Source organism: Manacus candei, unplaced genomic scaffold (genome assembly GCF_025592945.1).
Source record: "Manacus candei isolate 608988 ecotype Guabito, Panama unplaced genomic scaffold, ASM2559294v1 h1tg000027l, whole genome shotgun sequence".
Classification (NCBI taxonomy): Eukaryota; Metazoa; Chordata; class Aves; order Passeriformes; family Pipridae; genus Manacus; species Manacus candei.
The window spans coordinates 1351530-1377191 of NW_026138075.1; the positions used below are offsets into that span (position 1 = coordinate 1351530).

Sequence of the window (25662 nt, forward strand, 5' to 3'; positions counted from 1 at the left end):
GACTTGTGGAAAAAATACATATTTCATAGATGTATACAGTATTTTAGCTGCAGACATTGCTTTGCTATGCTTCTTAATCCACTCTTCAAGTAAGCCCCCTTTCATCCCACCCCTTGGGACACCTCTTAAGTAGCCACCAACAATTTGGTCTTGCGATAGGGAGTACATTGTTGAGAAAAGAAGAATTTTGAAAATAGCAAAAATGTACAGCTTTTAACAATCATGTTGTTACATTTAAGACACATACTCAATCTGAAAATTAAATGTTAGAAAATTCTCTGTATGACTCCAAGCACAAAACATGCCCACCTTTTCCCCAAGAAAAAAGAATAGCATACAAGGAAGTATAAAATGACACAAATATTTGAAGCATGTATTTGGTCTTGTGAGTCCTGCCTGTCTGTCTCATTCATCTTAATGAGAGTTGCATGTGCACAACAGAGACAAAACCTTGGCCTAGATACCATGTATTTGTATTAGCAGAGATAGAAAGAACTGAATGTTTCCATGTGAAAAAAAGGGACGTTTCCTATGCTACTTGTATGTAGTTCAACTACATTGTTTTGAGAGTACTCACTGCAGTTCAAAAATCCTTGACTTATTTACAAAATACAAATCAAGCAGCATTTCCTGGCATTTAAATGATATCGGGACACCAGACTCATTAGTGTAATATAACAAAAAAGTTCATGGCTACTGGACTGATATTATAATACTTTGTTCCTTGAGACTTACCAGCTACTCTGCTTGCTCCGTCCCACCCAGGAACTGGCTCTCCTGTTCGTGAATAGAGGGTTGGGAGTTCAGGGATCTGGGAGTAAATGTAATTTACTGCATCTGGTGTCAGAGAACAGGAAACAGTTAGATTCGTGCTACGAGCCCCAGTGGCTTCATTGCTTAGACAGCAGAGTGTTGTCAGCCCTGACAATAGTCACTGGAGCTTTGTACTAGATAATCGGATCAAAGCAAACAAAGTGCAAAGTCACTGTCCTGTGATTGGTGTTCAATAGACTAGCTGAGGCAGGAGGGATTGGGTCCAGATGACTCAAACCTTATGTCAGATGAACACATAAAATTATTTGTCAGGAGGTTCTGGATTTATCAAGTCTGTGACCTTTAAAAATGGGTGTGGGATGCAGTGGGGAAGGTAAGGAACAAATCTAATGTGATACCCAGAATACGTGACTTTTCAAATAGAGATATAAAAGCCTAAAAATGCTAATGGTGACTGAATAGGATGAAAGAACGAGTTGTTTCCAATATTACTGAACCAGCATTCGGCCTTTTGTTCTTAAACCTGAAATTTAGCTAATAATGAAATCACATATAGGCATTGATAGGGTACCTGTTTTGGTTTTCAGTAGGTATTATGCTCCTGCCAGTGCTGCAATGTCATCATTCATTAACAAACCATGAATAGTAGAAAGCTATCATAAAGGATTGACTTGTTTTACATTTGAGCTTATGGGTGTTTATCAAAACGTAAATATGTTCTTTAGAAGAGATATTAACCAATTTAAGAGAATTTCCTGGTAGATATGTTGTGGCTGGGTTAAATATAACTAGATAGCATTTATTGTTCTGCTAGAATTGAGTGGTTGAACTAACAGCAGAGCTCAGAGGAGAGATGTACAAACAACTAACTTAAAGTTCAGGCAACAAACCAAAATGAAAAAGAAAAAAAATAAACTAACCCCATTCTTTCCTATTAAGTGGAAATGTTTTCAACTCTATGCAAATGGTTAAATTTCTGTTCAAACATAAGATTCTGTCAGGTGTGAAACAGACCACTCTTTTTCTGCCAATGGTTCTTTGCCACTACAATGTATAATTTGTCAAGCCCTTGGTATGGCCTGGTCCATGTGCCAGGGTAGGAGGCAGAATCTGCCTTCCTTGAAGCCTCTTATTGCTCTAAGCAGGTAAGATAGGTTCACTAGTGCAGATCATAAAAGTGAAGTGGTGAAAGCAGAGAGGAAATGAAATGTCTTGTTGTAGGCTGCTTGACTGCATCTGGTGAAGGGAGATACTTTCATCATATTCCCTATGGGCTAACACCCACCCCAGAAAAAATACCTGCTCGGGATGGTGTCCTCAGGAAGGACATGATGTGCCACATCTAAGCCCAAAGCCTACTCCTTTGGCAGGAAAATTGGGCCTAGTATTAGTGAAAGGGTTTTACCACCATAACAGCCTGGGGTGGCCACCAGTGCTACTGGATGCGGGAAGATAAGTCCCCAAGAAGACACTCCATCCCTCCATGGACCACTCTAAGTAACTCAGGTAAAAGGAGGGACCCTTTCCCTCTTCCTGGTGTCACAGAAGGATGACACAGAGGTACAGCGCAAATTCATTCAAAAAACCCCATGAAGTTAGTATATGAATATGTTCAATTTATAGCAGATGATTGGGGGAAAAAACCCCAAACCAAACATCAATGAAAATGTTATTTACAGAATCATAGAATACGCTGAGTTGGAAGGGACCCACAAGGATCAGCAAGTCCAACTCTTAATGTGGCACAGGACCATCCCCAAGAATCACACCATGTGCCTGAGAAGCATCCAAATGCTTCTTGAACTGTGGCAGGCTTGGTGCTGTGACCACTTCCCTGGGGAGCCCATTACAATAATTTCATATTTCAGTGGACAACTGGCAGTCTTGGCAAATGTTTTTTTATATTTTCACTGCATACTGTATCCTCAAAGTTTTGTATTCACCCCACAGAGTGTACTTTTGGAACAGTCATTTCAGTACACACTTATCCAGTGAGTTGAGTAACAGACATATTTGTCCACACGAGTGTAGTCAATGCAGACTTGTGCTGCCTAACCAATCATCTTTCTTTTGCAGTTGATGAGAATCAATAGGCATGGCCCTAGTGCCTGTAGAGAGAACTGAGCATGGCTGACATCCAACAACAAACAAAATCAGTTGAACAGCTTGATGATGAAACTCTCACTTTGATGCTGTACATGTCTGTGGACCTAAGTAAGCTGGGGTTTTTCTGCCTCCTGCTTTAGGAGGCAACACCTAGCTAAGTGTTATATGCTGTTAATATTGACTCAGTTTACAAACTTCTCTGTATGTTACTTAGAATAAAATATTTTAAAAATTAGCTTCAGGGCTCCAGACAATGTCTCATTGTCCTGAGAAGGGAACGCCAGGACAGTGGTGCAATTCTCGTGTAGTTCCTTCTGAAGCTGGTGGTGTTGTCACATGTAAGAAGTGGAATATTTGACTACAAGAAGCTGGGGCTGGTTGATTCTGCCAGTTCCTGTCTTGTGTTGTTATCTCCCACCCCTGCCCCCAAACAAAATAAACCCGCTCATTTCCCTTTATCTCATTGGCAACAAGGTCTCTTTCATTTAACACCTTTTAAAAGAACATAAAAGGTTAATATTACATGGAATGGATAGACGCAAATTAGCACTTTGTTCACATGAGAAGTAAGACAGAACAGAAATAAAAACATTTGAACAGACTGCATTCAATATCTTCATTTCAATGTTTGATACATTATTAATATCTAAGGATGCCATAAAACAAGTCCTGTGGTTTTTTGTACTGCTTACAACAAAATGAATTTTAGGACTATGGCAGTTCTCCATATTAGTAGACACACAAGTGCTTGGGAAAACATATGGGGGCAAGGTAATCATTCAAGGGTTCTTGCACAAAACTAAATCTTCAGAATTGCTCAGAATAGCTCTCACACAGAGGCTGGTGGCCAAAAGTCAGGCAAATTAATTTTCCAAGGGCTTGGATTATTTTTAAATAAAGTCTGCTTACTACTAAAATTAGCAGTGTGTCTTCTGCAAATACTGGCTTCCAGAGCAGGGCTGTTCCACCTTCAAAGCCCTCTGGGGCTCCATGGGACTACATCAGAAGGAACAGAGATTGTGACTCTCCCACCATGTTTGTAAGAACACGAGTGGAGGTTTTTCCTAAAAACTGAATACCCTGGCTCTGACTTAGTGAACCACACTTTAAACAAATGAACTTGGAGGTTAGGGTCCACACTTGTGTATCCATAAGCAACACAGTGGATAAGTGCACCTACCAGAGCAGTAAGGAATGCTTCCCAACCCTTTCCAAAGGCAAGACACCTAAGTTCAACCACCTCAATTGCATGTATGCCAATGTATGTAATCTGGGTAACAAGCAGGAGGCATTAGAGCCCTATGCTCATGTGAGAGATGCCACAGGAATCACAAAAACTTGGTGGGAAAACTCACATGACAGAAAGACAGAGTGGATGGCTACAAACATTTTCAGAATGATAGGAAAGGAAAAAGGGGAAGTGGAGGTGCACTTTATGTGAAAGAGAAATTTGCATGTATAGAGGAGAGCTGTGGAGATCATACCAGTTCTATTTATGACTTAGGATCATGATTATAGGGATCATCACCAAGGGGAATATTATGTACTGACCTCCCAGTCAGGATGATGAAGCCAATAAAACCTTGCTTTGGCTGCTCAACTAAGTCTTTGGGCAATAGAACCTGCACTTCATGGGTGGCCTCAGTTGCCCAGACATTTGTTGTGAAAAAAAATTATGCACATACCACCCGTCAGTTTCCAGGCATGTACCAGGGACTGCTTGCTGCTATAAATGCTGGACATGCTGACTAGGAGCAGCACATTGCTAGATTTACTGCTTGCTAACTGGGAAGACTTCCTTGACTTACATTGGTAGTATAACTACCAATAATACCTTGGATACAGTGAGAGCAACACTGTGGAATTTAAAGTCCTGCTAAGAACACTGAAGAGGAGTAGTAGAAAGAAGACCCTGAATTTTAAACAAGCCAACTCCAATATGCTGAGCCTGCCTCTGAGGGATTCCACTGGAAGTGTCCATGGAGGTCAAAGGAGTTTGTTAGTGCTGGGAGTTATTCAAAAGTGCCTGCTGAAAGCACGAGAACAGTCCATCCTCTGCAAAGGAAAATGAAGGAGTCTAAACAAAAGAATACCATAGCTTAACGATGAACCTTTAGGTGTAATAAAAATAATAATAAACCCCAGCATATTGGCTTAGTCACTGAGGACTGCAAGCACTTTGCTAGGGGGATGGAAAGGTGCAGTCAGGAAAGTTAAGGATCAGCTAGAACTGAAGTTCGCCAAAGATGCCAAGATTCGTGAGCAGTAAGCAGAAGGAAAGACATAAACCCATTGCTAAGGAGGGAAGGGAAAACAGTCACTAGAATGGTGACAAGGCAGATGTTATTTGTCTCTTTTCTTTTGTCTCTTTGCCTCTGTCCTTACTGACACAGCTGAACCCCAAGTCACAAGATCAAGTAGTAATGACAACGCATATTTACCTGCCAGTAGTGGAGGAAGGGCTGGTCTGCAAGGGTTCAACACACATAAACCTACACTCCAGGGTGTTAAGAGAAGTGTCTGACATTTTTATAAGGAGACTATCTATAATATTTGAAAGTCACAGAGATTAGGGGATGTCCCTGATGACTAAAAGATGGAAAATGTCATACCTATCCACAGGAATGGGCCAAAAGAGGACCCAGGAAACTGGAAGCACTATGGTCTTACTTTGTCCCCTGGGCAAGTGACAGAATGAGTACTCCCAGAAACCATTACAAACCAAATGAAGCAGCTGATTGGGAAAAGCCATCATGGATTTACCAATGACAAATCATGACAGACTAAACTGATCACCTTCTACAACTTAATAACATCTGTTGATACGGGGAGAACAGTGGATGGTGTTTATTTAGACTTCAGCAAAGCTTTTAACACTGTTTCCCACAGCATTCTCCTGGCAAAGACAGATTGGTTGAGTGATCTGTGAAATGGGTAGGAAACTGACTCACATGTTGCACTCCAAGGGTGGTGATAAATGGTTTTTACTCAGGTAGCCAGAGGTGCTGTAATTGAGGCAACTATAGATGGAGACTGAATTAAAAAACTATGGAAAGCCTACAACTGAAAACCAATTGCTGGTGAATTTTTACAGAACATGTGGAAAGCACTTTTCAAAGATCTGTGATTGACTCCTCTGACATGCTGGTCTGTTTTACTGTTGGGCTGTGCAGCTGGTCAAGCTCAGAGGAAAGAAAACCAAAAGAATCTCTAAGCAGTGTTCCGGGTACTAACCAATCCAGATCAGGTTTCCTGAGCCACATCTTTGACAAATATATGCTAGTACATACAAAATTCAAACAGAGGTTTGTGCAAACTGTACAGTTACTGTAATTGTGGCTTCTGTATGTTGGCTGAAGTAGCAGCATGTAGTTTGCGTACAACTGGCCATATATTCCAAAGAACGAATGTACCCCTAAGGCAAATTCAGCACTCAAGAGAGTTACATCAGATCTTAATGTGACTTATTTTGTATATACATTGAGCCGTAAACATACACACATGGAGTAAGAACTCTCTCCTTTCCATTTGCTTGTGATGTGTGTGCAGCATAGCACCACAGCATGGCTGGTTCTGACTGCAGACCTGAGCAGCAAGAAGTGATGTAATTCTTAGCATCATCTCAGACTTTGTTTAATGGAGAGCTTGCTGGTGGCAAGCTGACACAAAGCTGGCAGTCACAACTGGAAGTGACAGGGCCACAGATCCCAGCATTTCTCAGCCTCAGCACTTCTGATCTGCTTTCTCTCACATGGTGATTTATGAAGGCAAAGTGTGTTTGTACCCTGGACAATGTGGAATTTGTGTTAATTGTGGCTGGATGATTTCAAGCTCAGAAATGCTCGTTGCCAGACACAACTCTTTTTCCTGGAAAGGTGGGAAGGACACAGATTTGTCACTTGATCGGCCACTGGTGCTCACCACCACTTCCCCCCTTCCCTTGGAGCCTTTGCTTGGATCCCTCTGGGCTCTGAACACCCTATATTTGTGCTTTCTGCACACTCAAAATCTCTGCCACCACAATATATATGGCACAAAAAGATGTACAGGGACACAATGGTGAGATAAATCACATTCTATACTGTCATTGCGTTCAGAATAAAGGGAGGGAAGGATACAGAACAAACAACATGAAATGTATGGCCTTGGGAGTCTTTCAGAATGTGGCAGCAACTGAAGAAATTGCTCCAACAGGTCAGTGTTAGTTTGTGTCTGTATTTTACAGAGCCTTCCTGTGTCATCCAACAACTCCTACCATTTTCCTCTGCAGCATGTGTTACACATGGTTGCCAGATAGATGTTTGATCTGCTGCAACAAAGCAAGTCCTAGAAGTTTTTTGAAGGAAGGAAAAATTTATGGTACCAAAGTGCTCACAGCTAGCTATACACGTTTTCTTCCTGCTCTGATCAGTTACCTTCACAGACTGCTGTCAGACAGCAGAACAAAGAGGACTGCTCAACCTGCACCATGTGAAGATGTACAGCTCCATTGTGCCCGCAATGGGAGGGCTAAAAGGACAGTTTGCAGCCTCAGTCACCCACAGAGGAGAAGAGGATGGCACTACTTAGAGGATGGCCTGGCCTGTCTCAGCCCACAGGGACCAGTTGCTGAGAGGAAGGGATAAGATATATATAAGACAAGTGGTCTAGAAGAGAAGAGGGACCACTTCACCCAGGTTTATTCCCCGCTCTTTTTGCTTGTGCATTTATTCTGGAGTCCCTCTCTTTGGTGTAGTTTTGCAGTTTTCTGTTACCCTTCAGAAATCACTAGCTGTCCTTACTGCTTGTTCAGTCTGTGAGGAAGGGATCCACCGAAAGCAGGCAAAATCTGGAGAGCACAGGGGCTCTTTCTGAACCAAGTGAAATACTACATTGCTACATACCTTCAGGGAAACAACCACTTCATAGTTGTTAGCTGGGCCTTCCTTTGATTCCCTTTCAATTACAACACACATGAAGAGGCAGAATGCACCTTGAAGGAGTCATAGAAGCTCCTGTGCACTTTGCGTGCTAATTTCTGTAGGCACCATTCCTTTCTTGGAAACTTACCCACAACCATGGTGTAACTCTGTATAGGTACGAAATATTTGCCATTCTTGATCTGTATTTACTTTGTGGTAGCCAATTTCAAATGCTCTAGAGGGAAGAAAGACTAAATTCTTACCATGGAGCATACTATCCAGGACTTTTTTTTTTGACAATGGGATTTAATGAAAAACTTGGATTATATTGCTAGGAGAAATGAAAATTTCTGAACTAGATCTTTGACTTAAAAGGAAAACCTCCTTACTAAGTAATATTAATCACCCCCCTAAGACAACTCCAAGTCAGCTCATACACAATACAGTAATTTCCATTGTGTCCCAGTGTTTTAATGTTGGGATCATCATATATATTCCTCGTCTATACTCACAATACAGTTGGGCATGGCTTTGACAGCAGCTGGAGGAGGTAGTCTTAACCTCAGTATTTTGAATCTTGTCATTTCAAAGAAATGTGCTGAGAACGAGGATGTGGTGCACAGATTTATCTGCAGATGCCGTAGCATGATATCCTTCCTGGGTCCTAAGGGTCCTGGAGTGGCTCTATAAGGGTCAATCTTGCTTCCTGGGAACCATCCATGTTATTTGGTCACTCAGACACCTAAATTTATAGCTCAGTATTTAGACTGATCACACATAGTGTGACACTGAGTTAACATCCTCTTCAACCCATGTGAGGTTTTTCTTCTGTAAGAATTATCACGCTGAGAATATTGTTCATCAGTGAAGTAATCTATTTTTAATATTAATATCTATATTAGGAATAGTCCTCACAGTATTTAACAGTTTATGAACAGAACATGAGCACATACAATGGAGAATATTGACCACAGACAGGTGAAAAGGAGTCTGCAGTGCTGGTCTATCATGTGGTGAAAGGGGTCAATAATACAGAAACTGTATTATGTCTGTTTTAAGTTATTCATGCTGTTCTTTCCCTTTGTGTTTACATAAGAAGAGGTGGAACTCTGCCAAAGCAATACTGTTCTACCACAATAGTGATGTTTGTGCTAGCATTATAGAAATACCAAAGAATAAGATAATGGTTCTAGCAATAAATCAGAAACATACAGTGAAGGAAAGAACCCCCAGTCTTTAAACCTTTGCAACAAAGCTATAGTAACAACTCTTGTTAAACCCAAAGCTATACAATAGCAAAAAGGCACTTACCACCATCCTGGTGGGAGAAACTCTGTGAACGGAAAAAATAGAATGTTTGGTTAAACCTTTTTTATTTGGGATTTAATTTGCATGAAGTCTTGATTTTTATGCTAGATTTGCTTTTATGGTTCTATGTAATTTTTAAATGGGTAACTATGGTTGTTGCTCCTTGGATTTTGATGCTGTTATAGGTTGGGGGAGAGGGACATGGTGTAATCAAATGGAGAACACTGCTTTATGTTGCAGGCCGTAATGTTCAAAAGTGGTGTTTGTAGCAAATGCTACTATTTCTGGGTGCCACCAAGAGCAGGGAAGTTTGAAATACTTTTCAGGATGCTGTTGACATTTTAAAGTCGGGCCAAAAATGCTCAAATTGTTTCCCTGCAGATAAACTAGGGAGAAAGCTTCTGAAATCCCTCTTCAAAAAAAAGCTGGAATGGAAGGGCAAACCCAAATAATCCAACCAAAAATAACCTGATGCCTCTACACCTTTTCTTGTCTTGTTCATCCTGGTTTGAGCTACATGCTCAGCAACTGCCCTCAATCTTCCCACAAGTGCATAAATTATGACTGCTGCTCCCAAATGTTTCCAAGTGTCATTTTTTTAAAATACCTTTTGCAAGTTGTCGAAGGATTTCTCAGTCTCCTTTAGTTTCTCCAAAATTACTTGTTCTTTGGCAGATATTTGGGACTCCTCACTTTCTAATTTCTGTATTTCTTGTTCCAACCTGTGGAAGACATACAGACACGCACATACACACAAAAATAAAATATGTAAATATTGTTTAAATGAGATATCGTTTCCTAGGTATTAATTGGCATTTCAAATGTCATCAGGAACAATTTTGACTCTTGTTATTCACAATGGATTTCCTAGCACATGAAGGGTACATGAATTATTTGTAAAACAGATAGATCTATCTAAAAGGAAAACACTAATTACCTTATTATCTTCCTCTGCAAAAGCATATACAGATTAACTAAAAATATACTTCAGTATCCCTTCACCCCAATTCCTGTAACATCTCTCAGATATTTACTTTCATTTTAGAAATCACAGTGCAGTACAGGATATAATGAATATGCAGTAAAAATTAGAGAAATAGGTGTCTTCTAATGCTTCTGTACTCCAGACAATGAAACTGGAAATAGTTGTTGGAAACTGGTTGTCAACCAGTTGTGTTAGGAGTTTTGCTTGAACTAACACTTTGCCCACTCCCAACAATAACCTTTTGGGATACCTACCCATGTTTTCTACTGTTACTGCATGAAGCTGGGGTCCCCAGTGACTTCGGGTAATAAAATATATAGAAAGTTCAAAAAATAAACTTATTTTGCCAGGCAGTAAGCACTCAGTACTTGCTTTTCTTGTTGAGACCTAATGGCTGAGACCTCACTCTTTAAGATGTCTTGATTATGATTTGGGATACGCTTTTGTCAGGCTTAGATTCTCCATTACTTTAGCTGAAACCTCCTTTTACTGACATGATTTATGCAGATGCAGGTAATCCCTCTTCCTGCTGTCTCCTGCTTTTATGTATGCTTCCTCTTTATTTTCTCACTTTTGGAAAAAAAAAAAATCTCAATAATATAAGCCAAGATGAACACATTTGAACAGGGATAGTGACCTGAAACTTCCTTTGTCTACAGAAGGATCTGTAGCTGCTCACAGCTAAATGAAACATATTTCCTTGAATGTGACAGATCAGCACTTCCTAGTACTTTCCTTACCCTTGGCTGGTTGCTCCTGCCTTTCTGTCACCGTTTCTCAAGTGAAGGATCAGGGCACTGATCCAAGCTAGAGGGATGTATTTTTGCCCTTTCCCAGGCCTGCTCTGCACAGAACTTCACTAATGCTTGATCGAACACAAGGCAGAGAGCAAGGAGAAGGTGATGTAGGGAGGAGAGAAGGAGGAATTGCTTCTTTCGCAGGCAGCTTGAGCTGCTTGTGAAATTCACATGTCTAAATATAGATGTAGGGGTCTAACTTCAGGCACTCACCTGGGAGACTTTCCCTCATTTTCTAATTGTGTGATGATGAAAGGCGTGTGGCACTTTCTGATAATGTTTTTCATTAGAGGAAGGCAAAAGTGTCACAGGATCAAATTGTTGCAGATGAAAAAAGGCAGATTTTGCTCTCCTGAAGTATATGAATGCTAAATAGTCTCAGATTTGTGATGAATTGTCAAACTGCCATTTTTGTCTCTTAAAGGTAAACCCCTCATCTCCAAGTTGAAATAGCCTAATTGCAATAATTTTAAAATGAACCCTTGGAAAGTACTGTTACAATCCACTTAATCTTTTCTCTAAATTAATATAACAACATAAAAAATGCAAAAATGTTGAAACAAAATATTTTGTTCTGCTACAATGAAACAATTTGATACAGGATGAATTTTCCTCCTCATGTTGTAATTCAGGGAGAAATTTTTCAAAATATACAGTTTTATTTTCACTTGTCTTCCCAGGAATTTTTTTAAAATACCTAGTGAAGTGAAAAATTCATTTGTCACTCAGGTTAGCCAGTGCCATGTTCTTGCTAAATTAATGACTTTAGAAGTCAACAGGTAGGTGGCTTCTTTTCCTTTTCTATCCCTGGGAATGATTTATAGATCCACAGGCATTTGTACCTTGCTAATAAAGACATTTGAAATATTCTGCTATGCTACCTGGTGAAAATAAACTGTGGAGCAGTGTGAGTCAGGGCTTACTGGTGTATTTCTGTTCTTTCCCAGTGAGTCACTAAGCAGCATTTTCAGGAGGCATGTTCTATAACCTGGTACATTTTGCTTGCTACATGATGGGGGAAGAGACTGAAAAACGGGAGTGTGTAGAAGTCAGCAGCAACAAAATACATTCTTTCAAATGAACTTAATAATGAAGTTAATAATTTATGGCAGTGAAAACACTGTGAGTATGAGGCAACTCATTTGATGTAAGGTTATAAGCAAGCAGACTCCTTGTAATTTGGGGTGATAATAAGTGCACCATTTTTGCGCACCATTTCAAAACTATAAAAAGTTTGTCGTGAATTGTTTGGTCTTCAAGAGAAAGTTTGCTTCCAACATGCATATGGTTACACATGCACATGCACCAACTGATTTGATTTATATTTTCTGACTTCTTGACTGCTTGCTCTCTTGTTTTTACTTGTTTACATCTCTTTTATCCTTCCCTCCTGGTTCACTTCCTCAGTTTCTTCCATTGTGCCAGGCAATCCTTACCATTAGAATGAGTTGGGCAGATGAGACATTAGGTTACCCTGTTTTGACAAGACATCTAGTGGTTCTGGGTGTGGTGGTGTGTCTTTTTCTGTTTGTTTGTTTGTTTGTTTCTATTCTGAATCCCTTCTTCAGTTCCCTTTAACAACAACTTACTAATGGGGAAAAGGATGGAGACAGAGCTACCAGGATTTAAAAATACGGGTGAATCTGGTAGGAACAGAGCCCCCCTACGTTAGACTGAGTAAGAATGCATAAAACTCATGCCATAGATGCAAACTGCCTTTTCCTCACTGAAATCAGTGCAGGTAGACTAAGAGACTCTCAGACCCTATGTAGACTGGACCTGAATTTCTAATCATAGCAGGAAAAATAAGGATCATTCAGGAGAATGTACCTGTTACATAGCCCAGGAGTCATATACCAAGCATTGATATCCACAGGAGGTTGCTTTTTTCCTCAATTTTATACCACTCTTACTCATACTCTCTAGGTCTAAAGGCTGAGGCACCTCTGCTGAGGTACTGAGAGATACTCAAGGTCACAGTTTTCACGTGAACTGTTGTAAGCAGTCTTGAGTAAACCATCTGGGCACCACAGATCTCACTGGCAAACTCGGATCTAGAGTCTTCACCATTTCTTCGGACTGCCTTTTTATGTATGGTCCAGCGGTACAAAAATTTAAATCATAATGCAAACCAAAGGTTGTTTTGCATGTTTATTTTTTTTTAGTGATATTCATATAATCAGAATTGCCAAGTGATAAGGGGAACTGCTTGCTTTTTTTGGTAACAACATACAAAAAGAGTCATGCAAATTTGGTCTGAAAAATAAATGAAGTAATATTGCATCTGTTTCGAGCAACATGCTATATAATGGCTTAAACAGCACTAAATCCATTCAGAGCACACACGTACACGTACGTACATTTACCAAGTGATTATATTTTCCTGTGTAAATATTAAATAATGTCCTTTTCTTCTAGCTTAGTTTAAAAAGGATATGCCTTAATTGTCATCTGACACCTGGCAAGGAAACCTTGTAATTCCCTTGTTCCTGACTTCTTGGCACATTTCAGGCTGGCTTTTGAAAGATGGCCACAACAATAAGGCCAGTTATATAAATAACTACAATATCTGAAGTGTTGTAGGGAAGAAAATTAAGAAGAAAAGTCAGAATCAGATGAGGCATAAGTGGTATAAAATAAACTGTTAGTATTGCTGCTTTATTGTCCCAAGCAGTTATCTCATTACTGAACTTGCTAAACTGTTTATATAAAAAGGGTCAGGGAGTTTGCTGTGGCAGGGGCATGGGTTTTTTTCAGTGGATGTACCCAGAGTCCTATTTCTCCAAATATCACAAAAACAAGTGGGAGATTTTACCAGTCAGAAAGCCAAGCCTGCCTTGTTGCTAGTCTGTCTGTCCTGCAGTTTTCTTTAATGGATGCCATAAGCACCTCAGAGCGTAACAGAATTTTCAGGGGAGCTGAGAAGAACTTCCTGTGTAAGCCAGGTGACCCTTCTTCTCATGTTAACAGTGCTGCCCTGCTGTGAAGGGGAAGGAACCACAAACAGCTGAAGCGATGCTGTCTTTTGGACAGCATTTTGCTTTTGTTTGGGGGACCCTGATTCCTTGTTTAGTAAGATTACAGGCTTGTTGGATAAATAGGCTGGAAATTACTTTGGGAGGTCTGTAGCCCAACCTCCTGCTCAATGCAGGCTCAGACATGAGATCAGGTCAGGATGCTCATGGCTTCTTCCAGTTGGGTCTTGAAACTCCTGAATGGCGGGGGAAAAATAATTTTTTAAAGCTACTTACAGGCTTTCTCTTTTAGAGTCTACAGATGTCAGACGTGACGCCCTGCAAAAATTCAAACCAGAACTGTTCAGTACTGCAGGGGAAGGGGATGTACCAGACTGCTAAAGGAAGTCTGGTCTGTGTGTTTGGTGGGATTTCGACCTAAGTGGGCAGCTACACAAGTGTAGACAGGCAGCCAGTGCAGCTTCTGAGAAGATCAGAGGCATAAACAGCACATAAACCCTCCTGTGGAAATGCTGGGATCAGGACCAAAGGAGCTGCCAGGTAGCACAGAATAATTTGGAAGACAAAAAGGGGAGTTAAGAAGGGAGATCTAAAAGGTGAAGAGGTAGAGGGAGAGGTTTGGAATTGTGGTATGTGTACATGTGCATTTACATTTTGCTGCAGTACCCAGCAAACATTGTGTTTGGATACAGGACTTTATTTTGTGCTCCAGCCTAAAGGCAATGAATGCACTTTCTCTAGGTGAAGGATTTGCTCTGTTTCCCATGCTGAGATGTTGAAACCCACAGACTTGGCCTGTTATTTTCCTCCCTCCTGAAGGAGGCTGAGGCTATTCTTACAGAAGGTGCCTTTCCTCAACCCTGGGAGAGACCCTGAGCATGTTCCTGCAGGGCAGTCACACAGCTGGTGCAGTCACACTGGTTTGCAGCAGGAACACACAAATCCCAAGTCAGCAGAACTCTGCCTGAAGAAAACAGCCTCCTCTATCCAGCTAATTAACTCTGGCAGACACATGACTTCTAGAGATACCTACCTTTGGCTTAGCAGTGTTTTGTTTTTCGGGGTGGGATGGTAACCACATTATAAACAGGGAGAACAGCTGCAGGTTTATGGACCAGTTTCTTTAGCCTGTGCTAACTCTGCATTCTGGGTCGTACTTGAGAAATACTCACGCAATTTCTGCAGTAAACATAGAAATGTAATAAAAATTATGTCTGCAGCATACCAACTGGCATGTCAGTGGAAAAAAGAACATTCATCCACACTAATAAGGAAAGTGTACAAGTATTCAAAACTTAAGAGAAAAACAGGAAAGACCTAATCAAAGTAAACACTTGAAGGGAAAAGGTGACCAATGCTTATGTAGTGTGGGGGACAGTTCAACTGTAAGCTGATTATTTTGCTATTGCTTGATTGATGCCATAAATCAACCTGATATAAAAGGCACAAATAAGGCATGAGACTGCACATCAGCAATTTGTGCAAGGTCTCTCAGAGCTGAACATCCTGAGGTGTTACAGCTGGTATTAAAATGGCAGATTCAGAAGTGGAATACTGCAACAAACCCCTGATGCTTACTGAAGAGAAAGTTAAACACCAAGTTTAGGGATAACTGGGTTTGCCTGATGGGAAGCACAAACTGTGCTTGTCTCTAGGATTTTGCCCTCAGGAAGCTTTTGACCACACAGTAAAACTAGAACCCAAAACCTTACAAGCGAAGTCCACCCTTCTGCATGTACAGTTATGTGCCTTCTCCTGCAAAAGTGCACTGCTAAGAATGTTCTACTCCATGGGCCTCTCATTCCTATTTCTTTATCTCTGTACAGGTTTTCTGGGGCAGCAGGGTACCTCTTAGCTCACCCTTGAAAAGGTTCAGATTACCCTTGGAAAATGAACTTGCAAGGGGAAGGGGTTCCCCCGAAAGATATGTAAATCTTGCATTTAAGCCTTTTAAACCAGCACAACTGCATCCCAGTCCAGCACCTCAGCCCTTGACAAACTTCCTATATCCATATTGACTGTCAAGCACTGGCAACCTGGCTGTAAGCCAACATGCCTAAGAAACTGGAACTGAAATCTACATGCCACAGCCATGAACAGTACCCTTCATCTGCTGTAGGGAAGGGAAAATCACTGACTAATCCTTGGTTTAGTTTCCACATTGGCTTAGTTTTCTTAGCAAACACCAGCAGTTGTGCTGAAGGCAGTTGGACCATTTGTGGATGTCACTCTATATCGACACACAGCCACTGCTGATGGCAAAAAACCTGCTTGATTTCAGGTCTGTTGCAGGATCTGAAATGGGATTCCAGAGTTAAGTAATTCAATGCCTTTTAGTTTAGTCTTTCTGCAGTGCTCACCCTTTTTTGAACAGCTCACTCTCAAAAAGGAAAGCTGGCAGTGCACATCTTATGATTTCCAACAGACTGTTATTTACAGAGTACAGCTGCTAATCAAGAGCAGCAAACTTAATTAGCATCTTTGAAAAGGCAAAACCTCTGTGACTTGAAAAATTGGGAATCCATTATTACCAATCAATGCTTGGATATGAGATTCAGGCATGATGCTGAATTAGTTGCTCTGGTAATCTATACGAATCTTCCTGAATACAGGAGAAGGGAAACAATTCCCTTCACCAGGCAAAAACTGCTCCGCAGTACCAGCTGACAAATTTGGGATGAGAATAAAAACTCTAAAATTCACTTTGTTGTCTGAAGTGTATAAACACATACATAGAGAGAGCAGTATATAGATATTTTGCATCTGCCTGGTGTAGGACGAGGTTAATCCATGCTATCTTGAACAAACCAAGGCTAGCAATTCAAGCATTGGCCACAAGATTTCTAGAGCTCAGCATGACAAGGTGTAAAACACAACAATCATTATCCTGAGTTAACTAGTAAAATGAATGCTGTCTGCTCTAGATGTAGAAGGCTTAGTGTCAATGTGATGCAAATTCTTTGACCTAGACTTGAAGTAGTTATACAATTGAGTCCTGTTCCTCACCAAAGCAACACTGTTTGTATATTAACTTTTGCCTATGGTTTGCCTGATACAGTGTTAAATTTCCCAAGCATGGGGACTTCAGCGCTCTGATGTGACTTTTCCGCTAATTTCACTTTTCCACTTTTTCATGACCTGCCTTTTCTCTCCTTAAGAAGGATGTTATCTCACTCCAGTATGATTTCCTCATATCACCTAAACACACAACTTTTTGGCCTCATGGCATTTTCAACCTACACTTGTTTTTGGACTTTTACAAGTGCAACCCTTTCTAGGCCAGGTTCATTCGGTCTTCTTCAAATGGGAGATGTCTCCAGCATGGGTGAGACTGCAACCTTGAAAACTTCCCAGTGACTCAGGAGAGAGCAGATCACTGACTGGAAATCAGTGAATCACTGTGCCTTAGATGATAGGACAAATAGAAAGGAAACTTTACTCGCAGTATCCTGGAATGCCCAAATAAGGAACAATATAACCTCAGAGAAGTCCTCGAGAATTAGATAAGGGATGTACTCAAACAAACAGGACATAAAGTAAGCTCTGTGTACCCAAACTAGATAAAATAAAGAACAAATGTAACAGTTTTTGGTGGTGAATCACAACGACCCTGCGCCTGATCAGCAACTGAGGTTAAGACTACAAAGACTCAGAAGGACCAAAGAAGGACTTCCAATAGGGAAGTGACTATGTAAAGCAAACTAATGAATACATATTAAGTAAGCCAGACTATCTAATGAATATGCAAATAGTATGTGGAATAAAAAGCTCTGTCCATATGTTTGGCATGTTTGTTAGATGACGTCCAGAATGATGAATAGAGGAGAATGCCCTTTTTAACATCTACAAATCGTTGTGAAGAAGTTTGTTTCTACTGCTTCTCAGTATTGTTGAGGCTTGCCCTTACAACAGAGGAGCACGTAGCTTGACCCTCCTTTGGGAACTGGAGGGGTAAAAAGTTTAAAAAAAGCCCTGTTCTGAACCCAGTCCATTGGCCACCAGCCAAGAGGCGAAGGAGCAGAATCCACTTATTTTCTTTCTCTGTGCTTATGGATCTGAAAGCTCCTATATGTGCTCCTGACTGGGTTCTAGAAAGGACCTGGCAGATCTGACCAAGTCCCTTGATTTCCCTGATCAATTGAGTAAATACAGCTTAACCTGCTCTGGTAGCATCTGGCTTCTGAATCATCCAGCTTCTGGAGCATTTGTGTTTAAAACAAATGGCACAAATGCCCACAACTGGTATAAAATGCTTGGGCTGCACAAAACCGGACATGCAGATCTTTGTGTCTGAACAGACACGTAGTCACACTAGACAATGTACAGGACTTAAACTGCAAATACAGAGGGGCATCATATGTGGTTCATTGTTTGGTGCTCATTGGGATTGCAGGAGAAAGGCAGGGAAAATAAATTAGCCACCTTAGAGAGGTCACGTCCTGTACTTTGCAGTTGAACAGTGAAGGTGCAAAGACTTGTGAAAGACATCGAATCCCAAGTAAAATTGACAGGAAAAGCACCAGGAAAGTTGTCCTGGGATGCTTGAGGACACACAAGAGTACAAGGGACAAACATGCCATTGTGGCTATCATAAAATCTTCCCCCTCTCCATGCTGTGCTTTGTCCGTACCATTGAGGTGTACTCTAGGGGACTGGCTGGGCACTTTGAGCACAGAGGATAGGCTCCAGAAAGGCCATGACTGTGGTGGGAACTGGGGTCAGAGGGCACGTGTTGCAAGATGTGGTTCAGGTGAAAGAGGGCTGCACACGCATTCCCCCCAGCACAAAGTCCCTGTACACAGCAGCACACAGACAGAAACTAGAAAAGCAACACAGGTGCAGCCAGCCCTGTGAAAGACAGTTTGTTGGCACATCACAGTTATGCACATGAAATTCATTTAGGTTTAACAACAGATGCCAGCAGTTCAGCTGTACAGTGGACTGCATTATTTATATCTTGGAAGAGATCCAAGAAATAGAGGGAGAGCAATCAGAGGATGACTGCTGAGTGTTCATTCTTCCATCGTGCAGCAGTGCTGGCTGCTGGAGAGTTACCCATGGTTAGCGCAGATGTATGACCAAAAGGAGTGCATGACCATAGCAGCACCCATACTTGCGAGCTGCCAAGGAAGGAGGAGGTTTTTCTGCAATTCCTGTACATACTGGTATACTGGAGATGCACATTCAGTTACCTAGCATCATTTACAGGGAAGGTAGGATGACCGGAAAATCTCCACCATCTTTTTCTAGTGTAGTTAAACAAAAAAACCAAATCTAAAAGTATTTGCTCTGAAGAGATTTCAGCCTTCTATGTACAGACTGCAAATACACTTTTTGTCTCTGATTCACAATGTTAGACGAGAAATGAGCTGCTCAGAACATGCAAAGACAAACAAGAGCAAGGCAAAGACATACCTCAGAAAAGGCACTGGGGGTGCTGGTCTACAGCCATCTGAACATGAGCCAGCAGTGTGCCCAGGTAGCCAAGACTGCTAATGGCATCCTGGCTTTTATCAGCAGTGGTGTGCCCAGCAAAACCAGGGAACTGATTGTCCCCCTGCACTTGGCACTGGTGAGGCTGCATCTCAAATCCTATGTCCAGTTCTGGGTCTCTCACTTCAAGAAAGACATTGAGGGGCTGGAATGTACTCAGAGAAGGGCAACAGAGCTGATAAAGCGTCTAGAACAAAAGCCTTATAAGGAGCAGTTGAGGGAGCTGGGGTTGTTAACCTGGAGAAAAGGGGGCTCAGGGGAGAACTTACTGCTCTCTACAACTGTCTGAAAGAAAGCTGTAATGGAGTTCAGCCTCTTCTCCCAGGCAACAAGTGATAGGACAAGAGGAAATAACCTCAAGTTGTACCAGAGGAGGTTTAGATCGGATATTAGGAACAAAATTGTTCACTGAAAGTTTTGCCAAGCATTTGAACAGGCTGTCCATGGAAGTGGTGGAATAACTGTCCCTGGAAGAGTTCAAAACACATGTAGATGGGACATGTAGATAAGAACACTGTTTAGTGGTGGGCCTGGTAGTGTTTGGTCAAGGATCTTAGAGGTTATTTCTAACCAAAACAACTCTATGATGCTGTGATTGTATGACACTGAACTTACACCTCTCAGGTTGCAGTAGAATCGTCATGAGGATAACTTAGCTGCTGGAAGGTGGACCCTGTAACCTCCAGGTTAAGTGGCTGTCCACAGCAGAAAATTCAGAGAGATGTCACCTCAATGTTCATTTTCTATCCTTAATTGAAAATAATGAATGCTTCTGGAGGGGCTACAGCAGAAATGCCATGAAATTCTACAAGTTCAGAGTGCAGGCATTGAAAAGCAAGATTTGTGGTAGGCTGGGTTTAAAAGTAATGATGTTAGCTAGGGTTGGAGAGCATCTTGTCTTCTGCCTGGACCTCAGGTCTCTGCAGCTTTTTCTTCAGCTATCTACTGTGGTTCCCTGTGAGACTTGGGGAGGTGCTCTCTGTGGTCTCATCAGCGCTTCCCAGGAGGCTAACAAAGGTCATGCACAGCAATTCTTGCAGGGAGCAGTGCTCCCGTTCCTCTCCATCACCCTCGGGCCGCTGCAGTGAAGGGCAGGGGCAAAGGGAAAAGTACAAGAGTTGTGCCTGGCAAAGCTCAAGAGCATGCTTGGAATGAAAGAAAAGCTTTTTCCTGGTACAGGCTGCCTTTCCCTTCCTGCCTCCCCTCCCCCTTCTACCCTCCCCTCCCCATCCCCCCATTGGTATTTCTTGTCTTCCTTGAATTCCTACACAGGTTATTTCCATACTGGACTCCTGCCCAGTCTTCCCTCACAGCTGAGACAGAGCAATGGCTCCATCCAAAGTCAGTGGCAGCATGTTTCCTATTGCTCACAAACCAGGATTTCACTCCTAGCAGGGTTCCCATTTGGTCTGTTTTGAATCCCTCCTTGTTCCCACTGTGCCTAGGTTTTAGCAGTATAGGAACACATGCAAATGACTCCTTCATGTGACAATCTGATCATCACTGAAAAGGTGTTGCAGTTATTAACTAGGAAAGCAGTGTTGACAAAAGAAGCAAACATGGGCTAGAGCTATCTATTTTAACCTTCCTGTAGCCTCCAGCAAATAATTTTGCCTCCATTTCCCCATCTTGAAGCAATACAATTTGCCAGTCCTATGGACTCCAACCATACATCAGACCATGCTTATCCCTGGTAGATGTGTTAGCTGGTACTATTAATTATACTCACTGTACATGTGAAGTTTCCATGATTTTGGTTTGACTTGACTCAGATTTGCCTCTAATGACTGTATGGGCATTTTAAGGGACTTCTGGTGCAAACAAGGCATTTTCTATTTGCTTCCTGCTGCCTTGGCTTAAAATGTTCTGTTTCAAGAACCATGGTTCTTACAAGGCTACTTGTTGCCACAAGAAGTGTTGTCCAGCATCCAACATTCTGACTTGAGGTACCCCATGTGATTGCTGGAATATAGTCTGAGAATAATACTAGAAACAAAAATGGCCCCCAGAAAATTCAGGCTGAAAACATGAAACCCCAACCAAAATACTTTAATTGGTGTGATGATACCTTCTGCTGCCCTGCAGTTATTGAAGCACAACTGTCTTGAAAAGCTGCAACTTACAGGGATCCCATCTGCCTCCCTCAGACTTTTTTGAACAAATCTTTCCTCTCTCCTTGCCTTTTATGTTGTGCTTCATTCATGACTGCCTAAATCTGTAAGTGCCCTCAGAAATCCTTAACAAAGGAGTTAGATGGTATGTGCAGCTGACTTTCAGCATGCCTCAGGCACTGAGCTTTATTAGGTCCCTTTATAAATTCCTCCTATTAAGTGGACCTCACAAATACACAGATCCATTCCCCTGCACTGCTGCCAAGAGTGCCTTGGACGGCAGGGACAGAAAAAGAGCAGCAGGGCAGGAAGGGGAACACCCAGTAGGAGCCGTTACTTGTTTTGTTTGTTTCTTGATACAAACAGTTTCTTGGATCTGAGCTTTGCAAATCTGTCCTCTGCTGTCATTCACTTACAGGAACCCACAGTTCATTTTTCCAGGAACCTACAGTTCATTTTTCCAGGGTGAAGGCTGATGTGAGGCAAGGAACGTCCCCCATGGGAACAGACAGACTTTCCACTGGGAGCAATGAAGGATGCACCAAGCTGCTGCCACCCTGAGCATGATGACTGCAGCTCCTGATCCTGCTTCATCCATCTGATCTACCTTAGTGCTTTTATGTTGTGTTTGTTTGTTTATTTGTGCTGGGCAGCAAGCATCCCCATGTCCCAGAAAGCCACTGGAACAAACATGGCTTCACTGTGGAGAGGTTTTGTCCTGGTGGGGTAGCTCCAAGGTTATCCAAAGTGCTCCTGCTGAGGCAAATCAAGCCAATCAGGAAGCCCCCAGAAACGTGGGCTGTGTTCAGCTTGTTGTTTCCACCCTTAGACATTTCCTGCCATTGTTCTTGTGATTTTCTTTAAGTGTTCACTGGGCTGGTGGGTGGTGCTGCTACTGCCGGCAGGGGTTTTTGGGGAGGCCTCCGTCCTCTTGGGCACATGGAGAGCTCTCTGCTATTCCTTTCACAGACTCCTACTACAAATTTCTGGCATACAAGTGCAGGGAAGGTGGAGCTGTGGTGGTAACTGCAAAGCAAAGCTCCTTTTCCTGTTTGCTGTGCTAAGCTGGACAAGAATGTAATCATACCATAAAATGATGAATGAATTTTAGCTCCAGACGTTGCTTACCACCCCTGGAGAAGCAGAAGGTGAGTAAGTAGGTGGAAGCAGGAAGTCCATAGCATGATGGGATCCATTGAGGGTTGTTGAGAGCTGTGGAAATACTGACTGTATTATAGAAATTGAGTACTCTGGTTTTACCTCTGCCATCCAGAGCTTGGCTTTCGCTTTCCAAGAGTACAGAATATCAACTACAATTGCCTAACCCCATCACACCACTAGAGGACCAGAGGAGCTGTAACTATCCTGGCCTTCCAAAGACAATGCCTGTATCCAATTTTTTAGTTCTATAAGTTTCATGATTAAGTTTTTAATTCATCAGATGCATCTCATGAGCTTCTACCTTCAGTGGGAAGGACTGATAAAAGTTGGGTGCTGTACTTGGCCACGGTCCAGTCGCAATTGGAAATCACAGCAAACCAGCTCCTAGACCCCCCCAGCTGCTCAGGTAAACATGAGCACATCTTTGGATTTCATCTACAGTGTAAGACAACTTTCTGTGCTGTAGAGAAATTGTGAGATTGAATTTGTGCTTGGACAGCATCTCTAATTCTGCAGAGAGGTCTCTGGAAGTCTGGTGTTATTATTGAGCTGTACTGGTGAAGAGACCCAGCTACAGAGCTATGTAAATGAAGAAATGGGTGAGAAAAATTGCTTTGATATTGCTTGGGGTTCACTTTTCCAGCCCTTTGCTCCACATTACCTAATATCATCCACACCTGAGATATTGCTGTCTGAATCCTCATGGTGACGGAGTGCAAATAAAAAAAAAGGGAGAGTGCCTTTAATAACATGACAATGCCCTCCTTTTTATTCTCCACAATAGATCATAAGCCCCCCTTACTGCCTCATAAGGTACAATTTAAATGTGCAGCACTGGAAAGTTTGTCTTGACTTTGCTCTGCGTGTTTGTAGTAGGAGTCAGCCAATGGCTTCCTGCTTGTGTGGGTCTCAGAGGGGTGAAATTCTTGACCCTCAGACTTCTCAAGCAGAGCTTCCAAGTCAGAATAAAGCAGACATCTGGGCTGATTTGGTTTAGGAGAGCAAAAACCAGACAGTAGAGTATCTGTGGAACAGGATAGGTTATGAAAAGGTATTATTTTCCTTTTTGAGAGAACTTCTATAACTGTGCCATAGTCTATTTTTGATGGTTGGCCTCAAGCTGACCATTGGTCATAGCAGAGAGGTGGCACGGGACTGCCTTTGTAAGGGTAAATATCAAAGAGGAGAACCTCAAAGCACCTAGCAGTGTGGTAACCCTCTACTTTCTAACAAATTATTTTGCAGTCAGTCCATTATTCTTTCTGCAGCAAGAGGAATAAAGCCAAGCATAGCCTGATGGGTTCCTGGCTACAATCCCAGGGAGGGGCTGGCTGGTCATGAGGAGCTGGCTCACCTTCTGTGGTTTCAGTGGATTCCATGACTACGTAAAACCATCCTCCCAGGGTCTTCTTGCCTGTGCAAACCATCTCTATTCCTGGAATGGTAGTATTGAGGGATGGGGTAGCAACGAGAGATGGTCCACATCTCATTTCTGGAAATTCCTGCTGGGTAACTTGAGAAAAGAGGCTAGAGTTTTGCAGGGATTTCTTAAAGCCTAAGTGGTTAATTTTGTCTGGTTTTGAGTCTCGCAATATTCTTAATGCTCAAGTATCCTGGACAAGAGAAAACCTCAGCTAAGTCTTGGCAAACCCATAAACATTCTTGGTTTTTTACCTATACAATTGATCCTCTTGTCTCCTTTTTGTGCCTATTATGTTTCTCATGTTGGTATTTGAACAAGGCATTCAAATAAAGCAATTCTTGTAAGAATAGGCAGTAATAAATGTGAGACCATTGTGAAAATCTGCTTGGGTTTACAGCACGGACAGATAATTTTAATTTGCTTTGTCTAAAACATGAGACCAAGGGCAAAGGCTTCACAGGTAGCCATATTATTGAGAAGACTCAGGCCCATTTGTCAATTTACTTCATGCAGGTAAATGTGCACAATCTTAGGACGTGGGAAGTTAAGAAATTACTGTCAAGTTTTAAGTTACAAAAGATGTCAATAGGCACCTTCAGGGATTTACAAAAAAAAAAGTTAAAAATTATAGAGGTGTTCTTGAAAGTGAGATGCAGGTACTTCTGAAAGTTTGTCTCTGATTTCCATGCCAGTTTTTGTATAGCTATGAACACTTCTTCAACTTTGAAGGGACTTCATTTATGGATGTTTATAGATGAAGTGTTTATAGATGAAGTAGATGATACAGCAGTATTCAAAGCCTTGAATTTAAACAAGAGAGATGAACAGGCATTAAGCTCCAGGTGTGTAGGAAGTTCCATTGGTTTGAATAAATGAATACTTGGATGTAAGCACATGTTGAAGTGTGTCTCTGACTCAAGGCTAAAAGGGTAACCACAATAATGTGACAGCTAAAAATTAGGAAAGTTTTCCCTGTGCCTTGGAATGGGCAGACTAAAAATGAAATTAAACTAAAAAGGCCTTATTTGAAATAAGTCATAGAAAGTGAGAGCAACAACAAAATTCTGGGAGCTGGAATGGTATGAACCGCATTATGACTAGAAGTAGGTGAGGGCAGCTGGAAGTGCAGGCTGTCGAGATGACTGGCCAAAGGCTGGCTAGTTAGTCACTAAGTGCCAGATGGACACCACCAACTGTCTAAATTATTTCTCCCTCATTTGTAATTGGCCTCAGTTGTGCCTGATCTCCCTGGATCTGCCGGCAGTTCTCAGGTCTGCTGTTGACAGCCCCCTTGGTGTACATCCTGCAGCCAGCATGCAAGCTCCTGTCAGCATGACAGTCCCTGAAGGTGCTGTGGGTTTTCTGGTCATGCCCTACTCTAACAAACTTTGCCTCATTGGCAGCGTGAAACACCCACATCACCATTTCATTCCACTCTCCTTTACTTTTTTCTATTTTTTTTTTGTCTTCTCATATTCATGTCAGCTGTTGTGATCACTCACAAAGAGGCATTTTGTGATGTTGGTACAGGACTGCTGATATTTGCCATCTTACACTATGTTAACACTGGTAAGTAGAACCCCTCTAAAGATACAGTTTTGTGCCCAAACCACCTTGTGCCTTTAAGC

General features: G+C 41.8%; 1 protein-coding gene across 4 annotated transcripts in view; it reads right to left on the bottom strand.

Annotated features, from left to right (window-relative positions):
* Window positions 1–25662, bottom strand: part of PALM2AKAP2 (PALM2 and AKAP2 fusion) — a 264728-nt gene that overhangs the window by 146254 nt on the left and 92812 nt on the right. For 3 of the 4 annotated variants that reach the window (XM_051789324.1, XM_051789323.1, XM_051789322.1), the window contains 3 exons: window positions 9697–9811; window positions 9093–9114; window positions 736–837 (listed from right to left, as the gene is read on the bottom strand). In XM_051789324.1, coding sequence (XP_051645284.1) covers window positions 736–837; window positions 9093–9114; window positions 9697–9811 — 239 coding nt within the window. The remainder of the gene's footprint in view (window positions 1–735; window positions 838–9092; window positions 9115–9696; window positions 9812–25662) is intronic. The other variant, XM_051789325.1, reaches the window with a different exon arrangement.